The 19,873-nt window shown below is 37.5% G+C and overlaps 1 protein-coding gene and 1 pseudogene across 5 annotated transcripts; one reads left to right on the forward strand and one right to left on the reverse strand.

Moving 5' to 3' along the window:
- Window positions 1-3,131: 3,131 nt before the first annotated feature.
- On the reverse strand, window positions 3,132-6,918 carry LOC130222357 (gastrula zinc finger protein XlCGF8.2DB-like; annotated as a pseudogene).
- Window positions 6,919-7,453: 535 nt separating this feature from the next.
- Window positions 7,454-14,778, forward strand: LOC130222331 (gastrula zinc finger protein XlCGF8.2DB-like). Of its 5 annotated transcripts, none has more exons than XM_056454915.1 (4): window positions 7,454-7,503; window positions 7,910-8,060; window positions 11,018-11,443; window positions 12,876-14,778. In XM_056454915.1, the coding sequence occupies exons 2-4, from the start codon at window positions 7,976-7,978 to the stop codon at window positions 13,754-13,756; spliced, it is 1,392 nt and encodes a 463-aa protein (XP_056310890.1). In that variant the 5' UTR covers window positions 7,454-7,503; window positions 7,910-7,975; the 3' UTR covers window positions 13,757-14,778. The 5 variants fall into 5 exon arrangements, with proteins under 5 accessions (XP_056310890.1, XP_056310892.1, XP_056310893.1 ...); XM_056454917.1 differs by having other exon boundaries at window positions 11,018-11,272; XM_056454918.1 differs by having other exon boundaries at window positions 11,018-11,167.
- Window positions 14,779-19,873: the final 5,095 nt, after the last annotated feature.

A 19,873-nucleotide genomic window follows, 5' to 3' on the forward strand; every position in this document is an offset into this window, starting at 1 on the left:
AGCTTATAGCAATTGCATTGTAACAGTCATCAGATATGTCTTCTATCTTTCACAAGCAGTCTTCAACCGTCTTCAAATTACCAAGACAGACACACAGTCAGAGCCATGCCCACACCCCTACCAGAGACACACACACACACACACATACACAGAGACGCACATTGAGCCAGTATGGTCATACCAGAGCGCAGGCAAGACCACATGGGAAATACTAATAGTTTATTAATTATATTATAATAAAATATAATATATTAGTATAATATAATAGTGTATAATAGTATATCATTATAATAGTTTATTGCAATAATTAAAATATAATATATTACAATAATTAAAATATAATATAATATAGTACAATAATTAAAATATAATATAATGTAGTACAATAATTAAAATATGGTTTTAATAACGGTTGATATATTTTATTTCATTTGATTAAAATCTAATTATTAATATTATAATATCTATTTTTAAATTAATATTACAATTAAGAATTAATTACAGGAATTAATAATAATTTAATTAAACTGATAAGAATATAATTACCGGAATTATAATTCAATTACCGGAATTATAATTTAATTACCGGAATTATTCATTTAATTAAACTGATAAGAATCTAATTACCGGAATTATTATTTTAATTAAACTGATAAGAATCTAATTACCGGAATTATTAAATGTATATTAAAAAGGGGCGGGGCTTAAACCGGAAGTCCCGCCTAAAAGGGGCGTGGCCGTCATCAATCAAATTTCTTGACACAAGCCGCCCCATATTCCTCTCTCTTCCCTAATCTTTCTAATTATCTTTTCAGTGCCAACCGTTTGATTGAAGTGTGAAATGTGCACAAATATGGTTATTGGTTCATAATAAGTTGAAACACATTCTTAGATTATTTATTTGCTGTATTTGGCTTAACCGTTCATGGGTGGCTCACCAATGTATAGATGACTCTAATACATCAAATAAGTAAGCTGACCAAAGTTCTTACGGGCAGAAGACTTTATTGAAGACAATGAATAGTGCAGTTCCTCAGCAGTGATGTTAACTCGTCTGTCTTCAAGTAGCTTAACCCAAAGTACTCTCTGTGAGACACTACTTTATAACAAAGGATGTAACCCCCCTGGAGATTACCCAACTGCTTTGGTTGGGTCACAACTCTTGAGTTTCTGTTGGCCATTTGGTTCACACCTTTTCAGGTGATGATACTTGTTTGCTTTTGAAACAAGCCACACAATCTATCAACATATAGAGTTATTTTGCCTTCTTGCAGCTCTGTAGCAAATATCACAACCTGGTACTGGACTGTGATCCCTGATCTACAATACAAAACAGTTGTCAAAATCTTTACCCCTTTTCAGTTTTTAAGTAATCAGGTGTTCAAAGGGTTTCATTATCAGTAACTTGATATGTATTCAAGAGTTCACACTTGTTTGGTATGCTGTCCCGGGAGAGAGCCCTAAGCTCATAAGATCCTCAAGCCCTAACCTCTCTCTCGTAAGCAGGGCAAGAGGGGAGTTTGAGCTCAAGTAGATCTTGATTAATCCCCCGACTTGTTTCTGTTCTAATGACAGATATACCGGATATCCGGAAAGTATTCATAGCACTTCACTTTTTCCACATTTTTTTTATGCTACAGCCTTATTCCAAAATAGATTATATTCATTTTTTTCCTCAAAATTCTACACACAATACCCCATAATGACAACGTGATCAAAGATATTTTTTAATTGTTGCAAATTTATTAAAAATAAAAAAGCTGAAAAATCACTTGTACATAAGTATTCACAGCCTTTGCCTTGAAGCTCTAAGTTGAGCTCAGATACATTCTGTTACCACTGATCATTCTTGAGATGTTTCAGCAGCTTAATTGGAGTTCACCTGTGGTAAATTCAGTTGTTTGGACATAATTTGAAAGGCATAAACCTGTCTATATAAGGTCCCAGGGTTGACAGAGCATGTCAAAGCACAAACCAAGCATGGAGACAAGGGCATTGTCTGTACACCTCCGAGACAGGATTGTTTTGAGGCACAAGGCCGGGAAATGTTACAGAAAATTTTCTGCTGCTCTGAAAGGTCCAATGAGCACAGTGTCTTCCATCATCCGTAAGTGGAAGATGTTTGGAACCACCAGGACTCTTCCTAGAGCTGGTCAGCCATCTAAGCTGAGTGATTAAGCTGAATTATCAGGAGAAGGGCCTTAGTCAGGGAGGTGATCAATAACCTGATGGTCACTCTGTCTTAGCTCCAGCGTCCTTCTGTGGAGAGAGGAGAACCTTACAGTAGGAAAACCATCTGTGCAGCAATTCACCAATCAGGCCTGAATAGTAGAGTGGCCAGACGGAAGCCACTCCTTAGCCTGGAATTTGCCAAAAGGCATCTGAAGGACTCTCAGATCATAAGAAACCAAATTCTCTGGACTGATGAGACTAAAATTGAACTCTCTGGAGTGAATGCCAGGCGTTCTGTTTAAAGAAAACCAGGCACCACTCCTCACCAGGCTAATACCATGTCTATAGTGAAGCATGGTGGTGGCAGCATCATGCAGTGGGGATGTTTTTAGCCTCATGAACTGGAAGACTAGTCAGAATAGCTTCCAGCAGGACAATGACCCAAAGGTCACCGCCAAAATATCAATGGAGTGGCTTCACGACAACTCAGTGAATGTCCTTGAGTGACCCAGCCAGAGCACAGACCTAAATCCTATTGAACATCTCTGGACAGATCTGAAAATGGCTGTACAATGTCACTTCCCATCTAACCTGATAGAGCTTGAGAGGTACTGCGAAGAAGAATGGGCAAAACTTTTCAGACAGGTGTGCCAAGCTTGTGGCATCGAATTCAAAAAGACTCGAGGCTGTAATTGCTGCCAAAGGTGCATTAAAGTATTGAGCAAAGGCTGTGAATATTTATGTATATGTGATTTCTCAGAAAAAAATCTAAAACTCTTTCTTCACATTGTCATTATGGGGTATTGTGAGTAGAATGTTAAGGAAATAATTGAATTTAATGCATTTTGGAATAAGGCTGTAACATTAAAAAATGTGGAAAAAGTGAAGCGCTATTAGTACTTTCCGGATGTACTGTAGGGATTGTTAAAGGGAGATATATGGCTAACTAAGAGCTTGACTATGGTGCCAATATAGAATGTTCAGTTTACCTAGGTCATGTGTTTTTGGACTGGGAGGAAACATGGGAATCCAGGGGAAACCCAAGTGAGCACGGGGAGAATGAGCAATCTCCACACCGAAATGTCAACTGGTTTAGTAGGGACGAAGGTAACTGAGGTAAATCTACTCTGGGTATTTATAGTGAGTTAGGATTCATCTGATTGGTGAATCATGTGTTAGCTAATGCAGGACCATCATAAGCATGTGATCCTCTCGAAAGTAGTTTATAAATAAACTTCACGTGAATGAACAGCCAAACTATATTAAAAAGCTGCCGTTTTGATTATACCCGTATTTGTGTGGACAAGGCCTAAATTCTGAGGACTCTAATCACCATTGTGAAGCTTCATGTGAGTGCTGAGGATTCTTTTATGTTTAAAGCCCATTCCACACTCACTGCATCTAAAACGATCCTCTCCTGAGTGAGTCTTCATGTGTTGCTTAATGGAGTCTTTGCGTGTGAGACTCTTTCCACACTGATCACATGTGAACACTATAGTTCCAGTGTGACCATCCATGTGGTTCATGAGGCTAGCTTTGGTTGTGAAGCTCTTTCCACACTGAGCACATACAAACGGCTTCTCTCCGGCGTGACTTATCATGTGGTGTTTGAGTGTGCTTTTATATGGGAAACTTTTACCACACTCTGTGCATGTGTAAGGTTTCTCTCCAGTGTGAATCCTCATGTGGGTGTCAAGGTTTTGTTTTTGAAAAAAACTTTTCCCACACTGTGTGCAAGTAAAACTTCTCTCTCCAGTGTGTGTTCTCATGTGGACTTCAAGGGTGCCATTTTGTTTAAAACTCTTTCCACACTGAGGGCAAGAGTAAGGCTTTTCCCCAGTGTGAATTCTCATGTGCACTGCCAAGTTTCCTGTATTATTAAAGCTTTTTCCACTCTGTTGGCATGTGTACGGCCTCTCCCCAGTGTGAATTCTCATGTGTGCTGCCAAGTTTCCTGCATGACAGAAGCTTTTTCCACACGGTTGGCATGTGTATGGCCTCTCTCCAGTGTGAATTATCATGTGGGTTTTAAAGCCTTGTATTTGACCAAAACTCTTTCCACACTGTTCACAGGTGTAAGGTTTCTCTCCTGTGTGAACTCTCATGTGAACATCAAGCTTTGACTTTTTAGTGAAACTCTTTCTACACTGTTTACAGTTGAAATTACACCTAGATTTGGATTTCCGAAGTCTTACGCGTGATGGAGTCCTTTTAGACAGTGTGGGTTTTTCATCAGTTGTTATTTCTTGGAGTTTCTTAAACTGCTGTTTCTCTTTCACTTAATTCCATTGATGAGTCTCCTCTTTCAGCACCATCAGGTCTTAAAAAAACAAAGTTAACTTTAGTATGAAGGCACAAAGCAACAAGCATGAAATGGATGTTTCACCCACAAAATAAAAAGATTTAAAATAAGTCTTTGGTGTTCCCAGAATGTGTCTGAGGTTTCGGCTCAAAATCAGATCATATACCTTGCAGAAGATTTAATTTTGGGGGTCAGAGAAAAACCAAGCTGTTTTTGTGCCTGTGGCTTTTAATGCAAAAGATCAAATGCACTCGCTCAAGATTACTCGTGTTGTGTTCCCTCATTTGTATCTTCCACTCAATTTAAACATTTGTAACTTGCTTGGAAGGCCCGATTGAGACAAATCCTGCATGTTCACAGCAAGTATGCATGATTCACGCTAATATTTGTGAGATGCATTATTGTATTTAAATTATGCAAATGTTTCCCAGTACTAGGTTGCAGCTGGAAGAGCATCCGCTGTTTAAAACATATGCTGTATAAGTTGGTGGTTTATTCCGCTGTGGCGACTGCTGATAATTAAAAGGACTAAGCCGAAGGAAAATGAATGAATGAACTTGTGCAAATGCTTAATGCCACGTTAGCTGTAAACTGGAGTGATGAGGAGATGGCAAGATGACAGACTTTGCTACTTGTTATCATTCATTTGTACTTTTCTCTTTGTTTTCTTGCCTTTTTGCATGTCCTGGGGCTTAGCTAAAGACTTACGTTGTGACATTTTATACCCAACAAGATGCAGAAATGCCATCTAAAAGGGCATTTTTGTATATCTTTTCTGCTGGAGATACTGTTGTCCTAAAAAACTTAAAACATAAAAAAAACGTACATATACCATTTGGCGGTTTTATACATTGGAAGTGGTTATCGTCCCATTCTACGTGAAGAATATGGTCAATACTGACGAACTTTACACTCAAATGTTTGCATATCATCAGCATGCTGTAATCCATTTCTTAAGCAGCAAAAGTCATTTTTAGACTAGTTTGTTGGCCAGTTGTAGTCAGTGCAATGCTTAATGTTATTGTTCCACTACAATCGGTTCATTTTGTCTCATGTCGTCCCACAGCAACATCATATAGTTTAGAATACTGTACAATGTTTTATAATAATTAATTATTTTAGTGTCCATTTCATTCAGCATATTTTAAATTGTGGGCGTCCACGCTTTCTGACATACTTTAAACCAGGGTTTCTGCAGGTTTCATCAAGTTAAACGCAAGACTTTTTAAGAAATTTTTAAGATCATTAATAATGAAATTTTAGACTCATAAAGGGCTAAAGAATTATTCAAATTGCCCAGATGGAAAAGTTTTTTATTTGTCCTATCAAAACAATATTAGAATTTCATGTATTTAATTATACAAAAATAAATGAATTATAAAAATTACAATATTTTTAATATTTCTTAGCAAAAGATTTTAAATATTGTGTACAAACAAGCAAGCTGTTGTTGTAACGATACGCTTTTTTCCAACATAAACTTTCTATACAAAATAATAAAAAATGAACATTTGTTAAAAATTAAAAAAAAACTATAATAAACTAAATCTATGCACAACAATCTGTCCAGGTCGATGTCCTCAGCAGTAAATCCATGGAGCACGTTTTAACAAATATTATTGTAGGGAAAATAATTAAACCATTATGATAAATAGAGTTAAAATGACCTTTTAGAATGAAGAGTTTTATTGAGATGGATTGTTGGTGATTGTATGGGTTTTGGCCAGATTGGGTGGCAAAACATGAACAAAGGAAAATTAAGACTTAAATATTTAAGACCTACAACCCAATATTTCAGTAAATTTAAAACTTTAAGGCCTAAAATTTTGATTTTGGATATTTAAGACATTTTAAGACCCTGCGGAAACCCTGTTTAAACACAATAGTCCTGGTAATTAGTTATTATAATAATAATGAAGTAATTGTAACTCAGATACTATCTGTGAGAACTAGTAACAACTACTAAGACAACTTTAAAAGTTATGGAAATTGTGGAAAAGATGGAAAAAAGGGAACGTGACATATGCAAATGGAAAGTACTAAGCCAACACTATCACTGTAATAACAGATATCTTCTATGGGAATACTGTAGGTCAAATATTGTCAGCTCAGGTAAACTTTTTAAATTTATTGTTTTTGTTTATTTTTTTTAGTGCCAAGTAACAAGAAAGAAACTGATTCCTGTCTTTCAATGAGTGCTTATGGGCATTTAGGAGAACTAGGCAGCACACTCAGGGCTGCAAGATGGATTTAATTTAGTATTCTTATTATTAAAATATATCTGAATGAGGATCAAATGACTGAGTTGGTCTTTGAGAATGAAAATCAACCTGTTTGTTCCTGCAGATCTTCCTGTTTGACTGTGAATGTTTCTTCAATCTTCACATCTTCACTCTCCTCTTTAATAAAAGCCATCTTTATAACAGTGTGGAGATCAGTCGCTTCAGCAGTTTTTCATCTGCGATTGGACACTTTATCCTGTTTAAAATGAATAAAACAATGAACAGAAACAAAATAACTTCTCTTCAACACTTGCTTTAACAGTTTCTTTATATGAGAGTAATTAACAAAAATAAATCTGGTGAAAGGTTTCATTAAAACACTTATCACACACATTTCTGTTATATTCAACCATTAGCCCTCGGTTACTGAAAATAAAAAAGTACTTTGTTGTATAAAGGGTTAAAATAATATTTTCAACAGCAGGAACATAGCATGGGATAAACAAACCTAAAACTTTAATTAAATCGGTTCTTTTTCTTCGTCTTAGTTTTTTTTTTTTTTTTTGGCGAATTCCATTCTTTGTGGATTAATTAAATCGGTTTATATCTGTAAACGTTTTAAAACACAAACCTTTCTCCAGTTGAATCACAGCACTGAAGCGGCGCCGCCTGATGACGTCACACGCCACACCAAAATAACAGTAAATGGCAAAAAAAAAAAGCTAAACAAAAAAGACTTTTATTTTGGCGTGGCATGTGACATCATAAGCCTGCGCCGCTACTGCACTGGGATTCAACTGGAGAAAGGTTTGTGTTTAAAGCTTTTACATGAATTTTAACCGATTGTTTAAAGTTTCAGGTTTTTTACCCGATGCTAAATTATTTACCTGCTGTTGACAAAATTTTTTAAACCCTTTACACAACGTAGTACTATTTTACTCAGAGTAATGAAGGTCTATTGTTTGAATAAGTTAACAGAAATGTGTGCAATAAGTGTTTTAATGAAGGTTTAATTTGTTAAATAGCATAATGTCATTCCATTCGAAGTATACAAGAAAAGGAGTACTAGTTTTAATCAGGTCATTGTTTCTTGCTCGGACTTGCTCTTTTACCTGATTTGTTTCTTAATTACTCTCATATAAAGAAACTGTTGAAGCAAGTGTTGAAGAGCAGTTATTTTGTTTCTGGTTATTGTTTTATTCATTTTAAACAGGATAAAGTGTCCAAACGCAGAGGAAAAACTCCTGTTGAAGCGACTGATCTCCACACTGTTATAAAGATGGCGTTTATTAAAGAGGAGAGTGAAGATGTGAAGATTGAAGAAACATTCAGAGTCAAGCAGGAAGATCTGCAGGAACAAACAGGTTGGTTTTCATTCTCAAAGACCAACTCAGTCATTTGATCCTCATTCAGATATATTTTAATAATAAGAATACTAAATTAAATCCATCTTGCAGCCCTGAGTGTGCTGCCTAGTTCTCCTAAATGCACATAAGCACTCATTGAAAGACAGGAATGAGCTTCTTTCGTCACTTGTTATCGTGTCTTTTGTCATTCTTTTATGTATTATTAGTCTCCCGTCTTCTCTACCTTTTTAAGGTTATTGCTTTTCTTGTTATTCTATTGTTTGTAAAGCGTCCTTAAGCACTGGTGCTATATAAAATAATTAAAAACAATAAATTAAAAAAGTTTAACTGCGCTGACGATATTTGACCTACAGTATTCTCATAGAAGATATCTGCTATTACGGTGATAGTGTTGGCTTAGTACTTTCCATTTGCATATGTCACGTTGATCACAATCCCCTTTTTTTTTCATCAACTTTCTGGGTTTAAACTTGTTTTAGTAGTTGTTACTAGTTCTCACAAATAGTACCTGAGTTAGAATTACATCATTATAATAACTAATTACCAGGGCTATTGTTTAAACAGGGTTTCTGCGGGGTCTAAAATGTTGTAAATTCCAAATTTCAGGTCCTAAAAAGTCTTAAATTTACTGAAATATTGTGTTGTAGATCTTAAGTCTTCATTTTCCTTTGTTCATCTTTTGCTATCCAATCGGGCCAAAACCCATACAATCAGCAACAATCTATCTCAATAAAACTTTAAACTTTTCATTTAAAAAGGTCATTTTAACTCTATTTCTCATAATAGTTTAATTATTTTCCTTACAATAACATTTGTTTAAACGTGCTCCATGTATTTTCTGCTGAGGACATCGACCTGGACAGATTGTTGCGCATAGATTTAGTTTATTATAGTTTTTAAAACATTTGTTTATTTTTTTTATTTTATTTTAAAGAAAGTGTATGGATATAAGTAAAGCTTGCTTGTTTTTACACTATTTAAAATCTTTTGCTAACAAATATCTAAAATATTAAATTTTATTATTATTCATTTATTATTGGATTATTAAATGTATTAAATTATAATATTGTTTGATAGGACAAATAAAAATCTTTTTCATCTGGGCCATTTGAAAAATTCCTTAGCCTTATGAGTCTAAAATTTCATTCAAAAGGGTCTTAAAAGTCTTACATTTAACTTGGTGAAACCTGCAGAAACCCTGGTTTAAAATATGTCAAAAAACATGGATGCCCCCAATATTAAATATGCTGAATGAAATGGACACTAAAATAATTAATTATTATAAAACATTGTACAGTATTCTAAACTATATGATGTTGCTGTGGGATGACGTAAGGTAAAATGAACAAATTATATTAGAATTGTAATATAGAATTGTATATTATTAAAATGTTAAAACATAATTAAAATGTTAAAATCGAGTGGTAGATACAGATGAGGGAACACAACACGAGTAATCTAGAGCGAGGGCATTTGATCATTTGCATTTAAGGCAGGGAGGGATGCATTGGAGAGGGGTGCGCAACATATTTGAGGACCGGCGGGGAGACGCACAATTTCCAGGAGCTTATCAATCGTTTGCGAGCACCCGGGAGTCCCTATGGATATGCAGGAGACTCCTGGAACTTCCGGGAGACTTGGGATGTCTAAAGTAGTCTCTAGTAGTCTGACTTTGATTAGTTGGATCAGCTGTATTTGTTTGGGGTTGGAGCAAAACTGTGCAGAGCTGCGGCCCTCCAGGAATCGAGTTTGAGACCTATGCTTTAAAGGGATAGTTCAACCAGAAATTAAAATTGCCTCATTTTTCTCACAATCGCGACAGTACGTCATTTCATTTACACACAGTCTAATATCCATCAGTGATTCTGCCATTCTTAACCTTGGGTGAACACAAAGGTTGGTATAATATTAGTGTTGCATATATAACGCACACACATACATTCACTCGTCACCACATCTGCTGATATTTTCAATATACACACAGACACCAAAAAGAGTACACATAAATATTTATTGAACTTATCTGCAAGTTTCACATCTCGTCTTTTGTTGTTTGTGTGGTGTTGCAGTCAAGGTTACCGCAAGCTACTGGCAAACTCCGGTAGCTGTCTAGAAAGCTTGTTAATGCTAAACTTGCACTGCACATGCGTGGTCACTCCGATAACTTGACTGTCTTAACGTTGCCTGTTTGGGGGGAGAGCTGGGAATACAAAACCAGAGTAATAGGAAAATACATGAACTGACACATATATTGGTCAATATGATGTATTATTAATGTTAAATACACCTGTTATGATACTGGAGATTATCTCAATGGGATGTATGTGATCATCTATAAAGGTGCAATATTTTAATACTCACCTAAGGGATTTTAGCGGGCTCCATGTGCGGTGAGGCATCTAGTATATAAGCCAGACCTGTTGGTTGTTGAGGGGGTCTTTTGCAGTAGGAGGCAAATAGAGCTAGTGTGTCGTACCTTTTTTGTGGAAGGTTGAACACCAAAGAGCGGTAATTTCTACAAGTAAATATTTATTTTCTAGTTAGTTTTCTTGTTTTGATTTTTGTTTCTTTATTTTCCTGATAGCTTTTTTTACGGATATCATTTGTACATATTTATGGTGGACTGTAAAGAGGAACGGAAACTGTCAATAAATTACATTTTGCACATAAGTGCTCTGCCATATTCTTTGTGGCCTGTATTCCACCACGCCTCATCACACTCTCCCTCATGTGGTTTTAAACCTTTATGAGTTTCTTGATTCTGCTGAACACAAAAGGAGATATTGTGAAAAAATGCTGGCTTTCTGTGTGTTCCAGAAGAAAGGAAATGTTTAAAACCACATGACGGACAGTAAATGGTGAGGTCATTTTAATTTTTGAGAAAAACATCCATTTCATGCTTGTCACTTTGTGCCTTCATACTAAAGTTCACTTTTTATTTTAATTTTTTTAAGCCCTGATGGTGCTGAAAGAAGAGACTCATCAACTGAATGAAATGGAGAAGAAACAGCAGTTTGAGAAACCCCAAGAAATAACGACTGATGAAAACCCCACACTGACTAAAAAGACTTCATGCAGAAGACCTCGGAGATCCAAATCTGCGTGTAATTTAACCTGTCGTCAATGTGGAAACTGCTTCAGCCGAAAACGCAGCCTTCAAGTCCACATGAGAATTCACACCGGAGAGAGGCCTTTCACCTGTAAAGAGTGTGGGAAGAGTTACAGTCAAAAATCAAACTTTAATGTTCACATGAGAATTCACACTGGAGAGAGGCCGTACACATGCCAACCGTGTGGGAAAAGCTTCTATAATACAGGAAACCTTGCAGCGCACATGAGAATTCACACTGGGGAGAAGCCTTACTCCTGCCATCAGTGTGGTAGGAGTTTTAACCAAAATGGCACCCTTGAAATCCACATGAGAACACACACTGGAGAGAAACCTTACATATGCACAGAGTGTGGTGAAGGTTTCATATGTCAAAGCGCACTCAATTACCACATGATAAGTCACAGCAGAGAGAAGCCGTTTCCATGTGCTCAGTGTGGAAAGAGCTTCATATGTAAAGCTAGCCTCATGAACCACATGAATGGTCACACTGGAACCTTAGTAATGTGATTAGTGTGGAAAGAGTCTCACTCACAAAGACTCCATTAAGCAACACATGATGATTCACTCAGGATAGGATCGTTTAGAAGCCTCAGCGCTCACATGACGCTTCACAATGTCCTCAAAATTGAGACCTTATCCACACTCTAAGCCCAGATAAGTTGAGTTTATTCAAAATAAGAGGAAACTGGTTGCATTAAAAATGTAAGTAATGAATACTTAAAAAAAAAAAAAAACTTGAGTGAGCTCTACTTAAAACAGACCCCCTAGTTTTTCACAATTTTTTGGGTGATTTTTTTTGCGATTTAAAAATGACTGATTTTGTGGCGGTAATTCCCAGATATTTGCGGACAATTTTGCCATTAAAAAAAGTATGGAGATCTTTGATCATCTAATCGCTGATTTTAGCAAGTTGCATGGGATTGGCTAAATTGACTATTCTTTTAGGATGAGTGGGCAGTTTGCAACCAGTCTATTTGAATATTAGTTAATCCTGCACCCTCTGACTAACTTCAGAGTGTCGACATTCTGTCCGTGAGAAGACACGCAAACCCGGGGCATGAAACTCTGAGCGGCGTTTGGTCCCTATTGAACGTGTAACTGAAGAGTAAGGAATCAAATATAAATCAAAACTCTAAATTAAGTCATAGATGATGAATGTGATCCGTTCTTACAATTAGAAATACAGTCTAAATTGTATGATCACTTAAAATTGGATTCAGATTAAATTCGGAGCTAAAAAACGAATATAAATAAATTACAATAAATAACAAAATTATTTTCAGAAGCACTAGAAAGGGCTTACATGCATTTAACCTAGTTTCATCATTGGGCTAATAGATGGACTTCTACACTTTCAAATCTGTGTCTTATCAATATGACCAAAATTACTTTGATCAATTATGTAAGAAACTCTGAAAACTGGACTGATACAGTTTCAATTTACTATAACTTCTATGTCAAGCGGTTTTGACACAATTTACCTTGTAATAGCACTAGATAAATAAAGATGAATTGAATTGAATCTGCTCAAATGTGAACACGTTAATGGACCGAACTAAATCTGATCTGATTTATTTTACATTTAATTTGCATAAAAATTACAATGTGTGTAGCCAATGTTTCCAGTGTCTTTTCAATTTTCAGCTTTTGATGAGTTTTTAAGACTTAATGAAAACTAATGTTTTATTTCTTTATTTCAGACCTAATTGAAGAGAATGTGGGGAGTAAAGAGGAGGAACATCATGTCAAAATTGAGGAAAAAACTCATTTACAGACTGATGGTATTTTGAAAAGGAGAGACAAGAATCGTTTCACCTGCACTCAGTGTGGAAAGAGTTTTGAAAGAAAAGGCAATCTTACGATTCACATGAAGATCCACACTGGAGAGAAACCATTCACATGCACTCAATGTGGGAAGAGTTTCAGCCACTCATCACACCTTAATCTACACATCAGGATCCACACTGGAGAGAAACCATTCACATGCACTCGGTGTGGGAAGAGTTTCAGCCAATCATCATACCTTAATCAACACGTGAAAATCCACACTGGAGAGAAACCATTCACATGCACTCAGTGTGGAAAGCGTTTCAGCCAGTCTTCAAACCTTAATAAACATATGATGATCCACACTGGAGATAAACCTTTCACATGCACTCAGTGTGGGAAGAGTTTCATCCGTTCATCACACTTCAATGAACACATGAGGATCCACAGCGGAGAGAAACCATTCACATGCACTCAGTGTGGGAATCGTTTCATCCGCTCATCACACCTTAATCAACACATGAGGATACACACTGGAGAGAAACCATTCACATGCACTCAGTGTGGGAAGCGTTTCATCCGCTCATCACACCTTAATAAACACATGAGGATACACACTGGAGAGAAACCATTCACATGCACTCAGTGTGGGAAGAGTTTTAACTGCTCATCACACCTTAAAGAACACATTAGGGTCCACACTGGGGAGAAACCATTCACATGCACTCAGTGTGGGAAGAGTTTCAGCCGATCATCATCCCTTAATCTACACATGAGGATCCACAGTGGAGAGAAACCATTCACTTGCACTTAAGCTGCAGACACACTGGACTTTTCCTCCCATAGACTTCCATTCATGCGCACACGAATGCATCAGATTGGAAACGCAAGTTCATGCATCAAGTTTTGCAGTTCACTGCCTTGCAAAGTTCAAGCTTGGTGAACTCTGACCTGCGAAATTGAATCACTTGACTGTGTGAGACCAATCAAAGATCAAAACATGACCTCTCTGGACAGCAATTTAAATTATGGACCAATCACTCATTTTTTATTGTCTAATCATCTTGTTTAATCCCGCCCCTTTTCGCAGTGCCGTACAACAGAATTCGGTGCTTCGGTGTGGGATGAGTTTTAGCAACTCCTCAGACCTTAATAAACACATGAAGACCCACACTGGAGAGAAACCTTTCACATGCACTCAGTGTGGGAAGAGTTTCAACCGATCAGCAAACCGTAATGAACACATGAAGATCCACACTGGTGTGAGAGTATATGTGCTGGAGTGTGAGAAGACTTTTATTACAGCTCCAAAACTGAAACCGCACCAGACGATTCACACTGGAGAGAAACCGTACAGATCTGATCAGTGTCTACAGAGTTTCACTCATTCGGCGCAGCTTAAGAAAAACATGGACAAAAAGTTGCACACATGACATGAATGCAGCAAAACATTTTCTCATGTGCACAGGAGGTTTCATGTCTGAATAATGTTTGAAAAGGCTTAGTGATGGTATACTGTTTTCCAACACTCGTACACTGCAGTAGGTGGGGTTGTAAATGTGTTGCGCTCCTCGCGTTTACTGTAAACACAATGATGGCGGCTGAGTGAAAAACAGTTTCATAAACCTCTGGCAAACAGCACCTCTGTGGCCTAAAATCTCTTTGCAAGTGATTGTACAGGTGCAGATACGTATGTACTCTACTCTCCAGTGTATTCATGTAGCTAGTGTTGTTTTGGATGATGTTCTCTGTCTGACTCCCTCAAGTTTAGAAAGCTCATTCAATTGTCCTGTCTTGCATATTTTATTAGTAAAGTTTCTTTACTTTTTGGTTCAAGATTCTTTCTACTTTACTACATTTACTTTTTTGAGTAGAATACAAACTTGATGAATATTTGATGATTTAGGCAGAGCGACAGTTATTAAGTTTTACAATATTAATACACTGTGATGATCCCAAGACTCCAGATTGGAGTATGTGGTAAATTTTCATTGGATGCCTGCATTACTCCTCAATGGGTAAATAAAAGTTGTTGTGCTAGTGAAGGATAGCATTTTTATTGTTAGGCTTTGTTAACATTTACTAATAAATACAGACATAAAGGGGTTTCTTTTTCTGAGGAGTTAAATGCCATATGTGCATAAGAGATGAGTTGATGGGCTGCTCTCAGCAACCTGCCTGTTATCGAGCATGGGTGTATGTAAAATGCAGAGAGCTCTAAAATGTATGAACTGTGTGTTCGTGCTCTGAAACATTTGCCTAGTCGACGGTCAAGGCCAACTGTCAAGAGAAGATACCAGAAAGAGGAACATTTGGTTGCTAAATGGTCCAACTGCCAAGATGTGAAGGATAGCATTTTTTATTGTTAGGCTTTGTTAACATTTGCTAATAAATACAGACATAAAGGGTTTCTTTTTTGAGGAATTAACTGCTACAGTATATTATTGCTGAAGGTTGCTGAGAACAGTACATTCTGTTATTGGGTATGGGTGTATAAAAGTGCAGATAGTTTTGAGGATGACAGAATGTATGAGCTGTGTGTTCGTGCTCTGAAACATCTGCAAGGTCAACTGTCAAGAGAAGATACACAGTTACCAGAAAGAGGAACGTCTGGTTGCTGAATGGTCAAACTGTGAAGGCTTGGGATTAGATAATGTGCGAAAGACATAAAAGCATGAAGGAGAGCCTAAAAAAAATCAGAGCTGAACTGAGGTTACATCTCTCCTGCGCAGAACTTGTACTCTCTAACTTCTTGCATTCAAAATAAAACTTCTTAATTTTCAACTCAGATCTCCGTCAATTTTTGAGCATGCAATGGACTATTTGAGTCCTACAGATGACATCATATAAGTCAATAATGTTGAGATCAGATAGTGTGTGAAAGACATTATAAAACATGAAGGAGAGCCCAAAAGAGACCAGAGCTGAATTGAAATTACATCTCTCCTGCGCAGAACTGGTACTCTCTAACTTCTTGCATTCAAAATAAAACTTCTTAATTTTCAACTCAGGTCTCCGTCAATTTTTGAACATGCAATGGACCATTTGAGTCCTACAATTGGTGACCCGACAACGTGATTGACTGGAGACTGTCAAATAGATGGACGTTTATTTCTGATGCCAAATCCAGAGGCGCCTCTCTAAAGAAAGGTAAGCAGAAACCTTTTTCTAAAATTCTGCTATTGAATATTCTAAATAAGTGGCTTTTGGCATCGGTAAATACGATTGTTCATTTCTTTGATACATTTTGAATTGAATGCAGGACGTTACAGACTGCATAAATTAAAACTTAACTAAAATAGTGTTGAATAAAAGAGAAGAGAAGATTGAATTGTGATAAGTTGTGATAGAGAAAGTTAGGGTGAATCATTAGGATTTACGGTGAAGTCCTGTTCCCTAAATAGGCAGTTAGGGTGAATCACTAGGATTTAAAGAGAAGTCCTGTTCCCTAAATAGGCAAATAAATTGGAAATTGTTTGTCTTGACGAAGTCACTCATATTTCCAATTATCAGGGTAAATACATCGGTATTTAAAGTCCTTTCCCTGAGAAGGCAAAACCCCTGAAGATCCCTCTTATTCTGACGAGAAATTGACATTTTCAGGTAAATTATCAGGGTAAATACATCGGTATTTAACAGGGTAAAAGTACATCGGTACTTAAGAATACATCGGTATTTAGAAGTCCTTTTTCCCTGAGAGAGGCAGAACCTTGAAGATCCCTCTTATATCGACGAGGATCTGAAATCAAGTAAATTTCTCAAGGACAGCAGGTTTAGTGAATTGAGAAATAGTGAGTGTAGGGATAGGGATAAAAAAATAAAATAAACAAATTAAAATTAAAAATTAAAAAATAAATAAATAAAAAATGGAAGGAGAATTTGATAGAGAGTGCAAGGAATATGATTGTCCTCCATTAAGACAACAATGGGATAAAATGGTAGATATCTTATTGGCACAAACTGATCAAAAAAGATAGGAAAAATGGATAAAAGAACTGGGAGAATTTACGCGTGAAATTATTGAACATTATGGTACTGATTGTATGGACAAAAAGGGATCTCTGTTTCAGAAAGTGGGAATAAAAGAGAAAAGAGCACAGGAAGCTGTTTTAAGACACAGAAAGGAGGAAGTAGGGCTATTGAACAAGCAAGCCAATGAAAAGAAAGAAAAAGAGGGAAATAGTGAGTTGGACGAACATAGTAAGGGACAAAGTGAAGTAGATGAAGAGAGCGACAGAGGAAGTGGGACAGATGAGGAAGAGACAGAAGGACAGTGTAAAGAAGATGAAATCCACTTCCTGAAGCAGACAACCCAATCACACTACTTACGTAAGTGATGGAACATTAAAGGCAGGCTTTGCTGTGGTTAAATTACAGAATGATCAATTAGTCACCATAAAATCTGAACCCCTAATTGGCAAACAATCTGCACAAATAGCAGAACTATTGGCCCTAATCAATGCATTGAAACACTCAAAAGGACTGGCTGTCCACATCTACTCTGATTCTGCATATGCAGTGTCCACAGCCCACGTGGAGCTGCCTGTGTGGATCAGATGTGGATTAACAACTTCTCCTGGCCGGCCTATTACTCATGAGAAAGAAGCAAGAGAGCTCTCTGAAGCCATAATGTTGCCAAACAAAGTGGCTATTATTAAGTGCACTGGTCATTCTCAAGGAACTGACCTAATATCAAGAGGGAATGATGCACCAGACTTGGCGGCAAAACATGCCTCAGACTACGTAAAAGATCAGTTTGTGGTGACTTCTGAGCCAGACGTGACATCCCTCCTACCAGAATTCTCAAGAGAATTCTTATCTGAGCAGCAAGACATGACTGCTCCTGAAGAAAAGTCTGTGTGGAAAAATAAAGGGGCAATCAGACACGAGGATGGGCTTTGGACAGCACCTGATGGTAGAGCTTTGCTCCCAGCGTCACTAGTCCCAAGGGTGTTGAAAGAAGCCCACACACATGCACACTGTAGTGATAAGCAAATGTCACGAGCATTGCAATCATGGTGGCATCCTTTTATGCCACACCTAATTTCTAGGTACATAACGACATGTGACATCTGTCAGATGCACAATGTCAAACCAACTATGAAACCATCTCAGGGATCGTTCCCATTAGCAAATGGCCCTGGGGATGAAGTTATAATTGATTTCACTGACATGATTGAAAAGGTAAATGGTAAACGATACTTGCTTGTTATGATTGATGCATATACTGGATGGCCAGAGGCCTTCCCAGTGGGCAAGGAAGACAGCACTGCTGTCATTAAATGTCTGATAAACCATTACATCCCACGTCATGGTTTTCCAAGCCGGGTCAGATCTGACAATGGCTCACACTTTAAAAATGAACATCTGGCTGATGTGGAAAAGGCATTGGGTTTAGTACACCATTTCGGGGCAGTCTATCACCCACAGTCACAAGGTAAGGTTGAGCGGTTGAATCTAACATTGAAAAACAAATTGGCTAAAATCTGTGCACAGACTAAATTGACATGGTTAGCTGCTCTTCCACTGGCTCTGATGTCAGTAAGGGTATACACGCCCAGGATACACGCCCTTTGAACTGTTGACTGGTCGCCAATTTCCTGGCCCACTGAACCCACTACAATTGGAACCAGTACAACCGTTATCACACAAAATTTACTATGACAAATTGACTGCTCTAATTGATTCTTTTGACAAAATGTTACCAACTGATTTTAGGAGACACGAATATCCAGCACCCCTACCTGACCGAACTTGGGACTGGGTGAGATTGAGAATCTACAGGCGTAAATGGAAAGAGCCTCGCTGGTCTGCTCCAATTAGGCAAGGCAAGGCAAGGCAAGTTTATTTATATAGCACATTTCATACACAGTGGCAATTAAGCCAGTGTTGTTCGGCGGACACACCGTCCAGATCATTGGACGACACCAGAGTGGACCTTGCTTCGCAGGTCCAAGAGAGGGAGGATACCACAGGAGATGCAGGATGGAGTGAGGGTACCACAAAAGGAGGTGACACACAAACACATGCACACAGGAAAAATTTTCATCCCTCACAAAGTAACCTACAAACTTTGCAGGTGGTCCACAAAACTGGGGATTTATTCACAGCCCCTAAAGGAGAAGCTGTAGCCCATTGTGTCAGTGCAGACTGTGCATTTGGAGTGGGCATAGCGGAAAAATTCAGAGAAAGATATGGGGTTGACAAAGTAAAGGTCCAGAGAAAAACGAAAGGTGACTGTGCTATAACTCACGAGGCAGACAGAATAGTTTTCCACCTGATCACAAAAACACTTGCTAGAGACCTACCCACATATGAGGACTTTGAGAGCAGTCTAATCTGCATGAGAACGTGGTGTGACAAATTACACATCACCAGATTGTCAATACCCCGGCTGGGGTTTGGTTTGGACAAATTGGAATTCTATAGAGTTCTCCACATTATTGAGAAGACATTTAAAGGCCGGAATATAACCATTTCAGTCTATACGTTAGAAGTTTACTGTGTTTGCTATTTTTTATTGTAGCTTTGATATTGATGATATATTACTTGCTGTTAACACAATAATGCTGTGAAAAATAAGATAAAGGGAGGACCAGAATTGAATAATAAGAAAAACCAGCATCAATAAAACATGAGGGTCAAGTTGTGGGAAAACTGGAAGCTACTGGGGGCAATAGGGATAAGTAGCACTGATAATAGTGGGGACAATTCTTGGAGTAGAAAAAGGTTAGAACAGGAATGAAACCTTAGCTGTAAAACCAACCAGATTAAAAAGATCCCTAGGGGAAGAAAACAGGTGTTCCAAGTATTATGGAGGGCTGTCGATAGAATATGTAAGAGAGAGATGACATCTTACACATTTGATCTATGTCAGGTAATTGACTGTGGGGGACATAATAGTTTGTGGCAAGGATATGACGTATATGTT

The sequence above is a fragment of the Danio aesculapii genome, chromosome 4 (assembly GCF_903798145.1).
Source record: "Danio aesculapii chromosome 4, fDanAes4.1, whole genome shotgun sequence".
NCBI lineage: Eukaryota > Metazoa > Chordata > Actinopteri > Cypriniformes > Danionidae > Danio > Danio aesculapii.

What these genes read in the sequence shown, in the direction of transcription:
- LOC130222331 (XM_056454915.1), top strand. Translation starts at nt 7,976, where the DNA reads ATGGCGTTTATTAAAGAGGAGAGTGAAGATGTGAAGATTGAAGAAACA. An exon ending in AGATCTGCAGGAACAAACAG is followed by an intron (nt 8,061 to 11,017) that starts GTTGGTTTTCAT and finishes AATTTTTTTAAG; the next exon opens with CCCTGATGGTGCTGAAAGAA. An exon ending in TTACTCCTGCCATCAGTGTG is followed by an intron (nt 11,444 to 12,875) that starts GTAGGAGTTTTA and finishes TCTTTATTTCAG; the next exon opens with ACCTAATTGAAGAGAATGTG.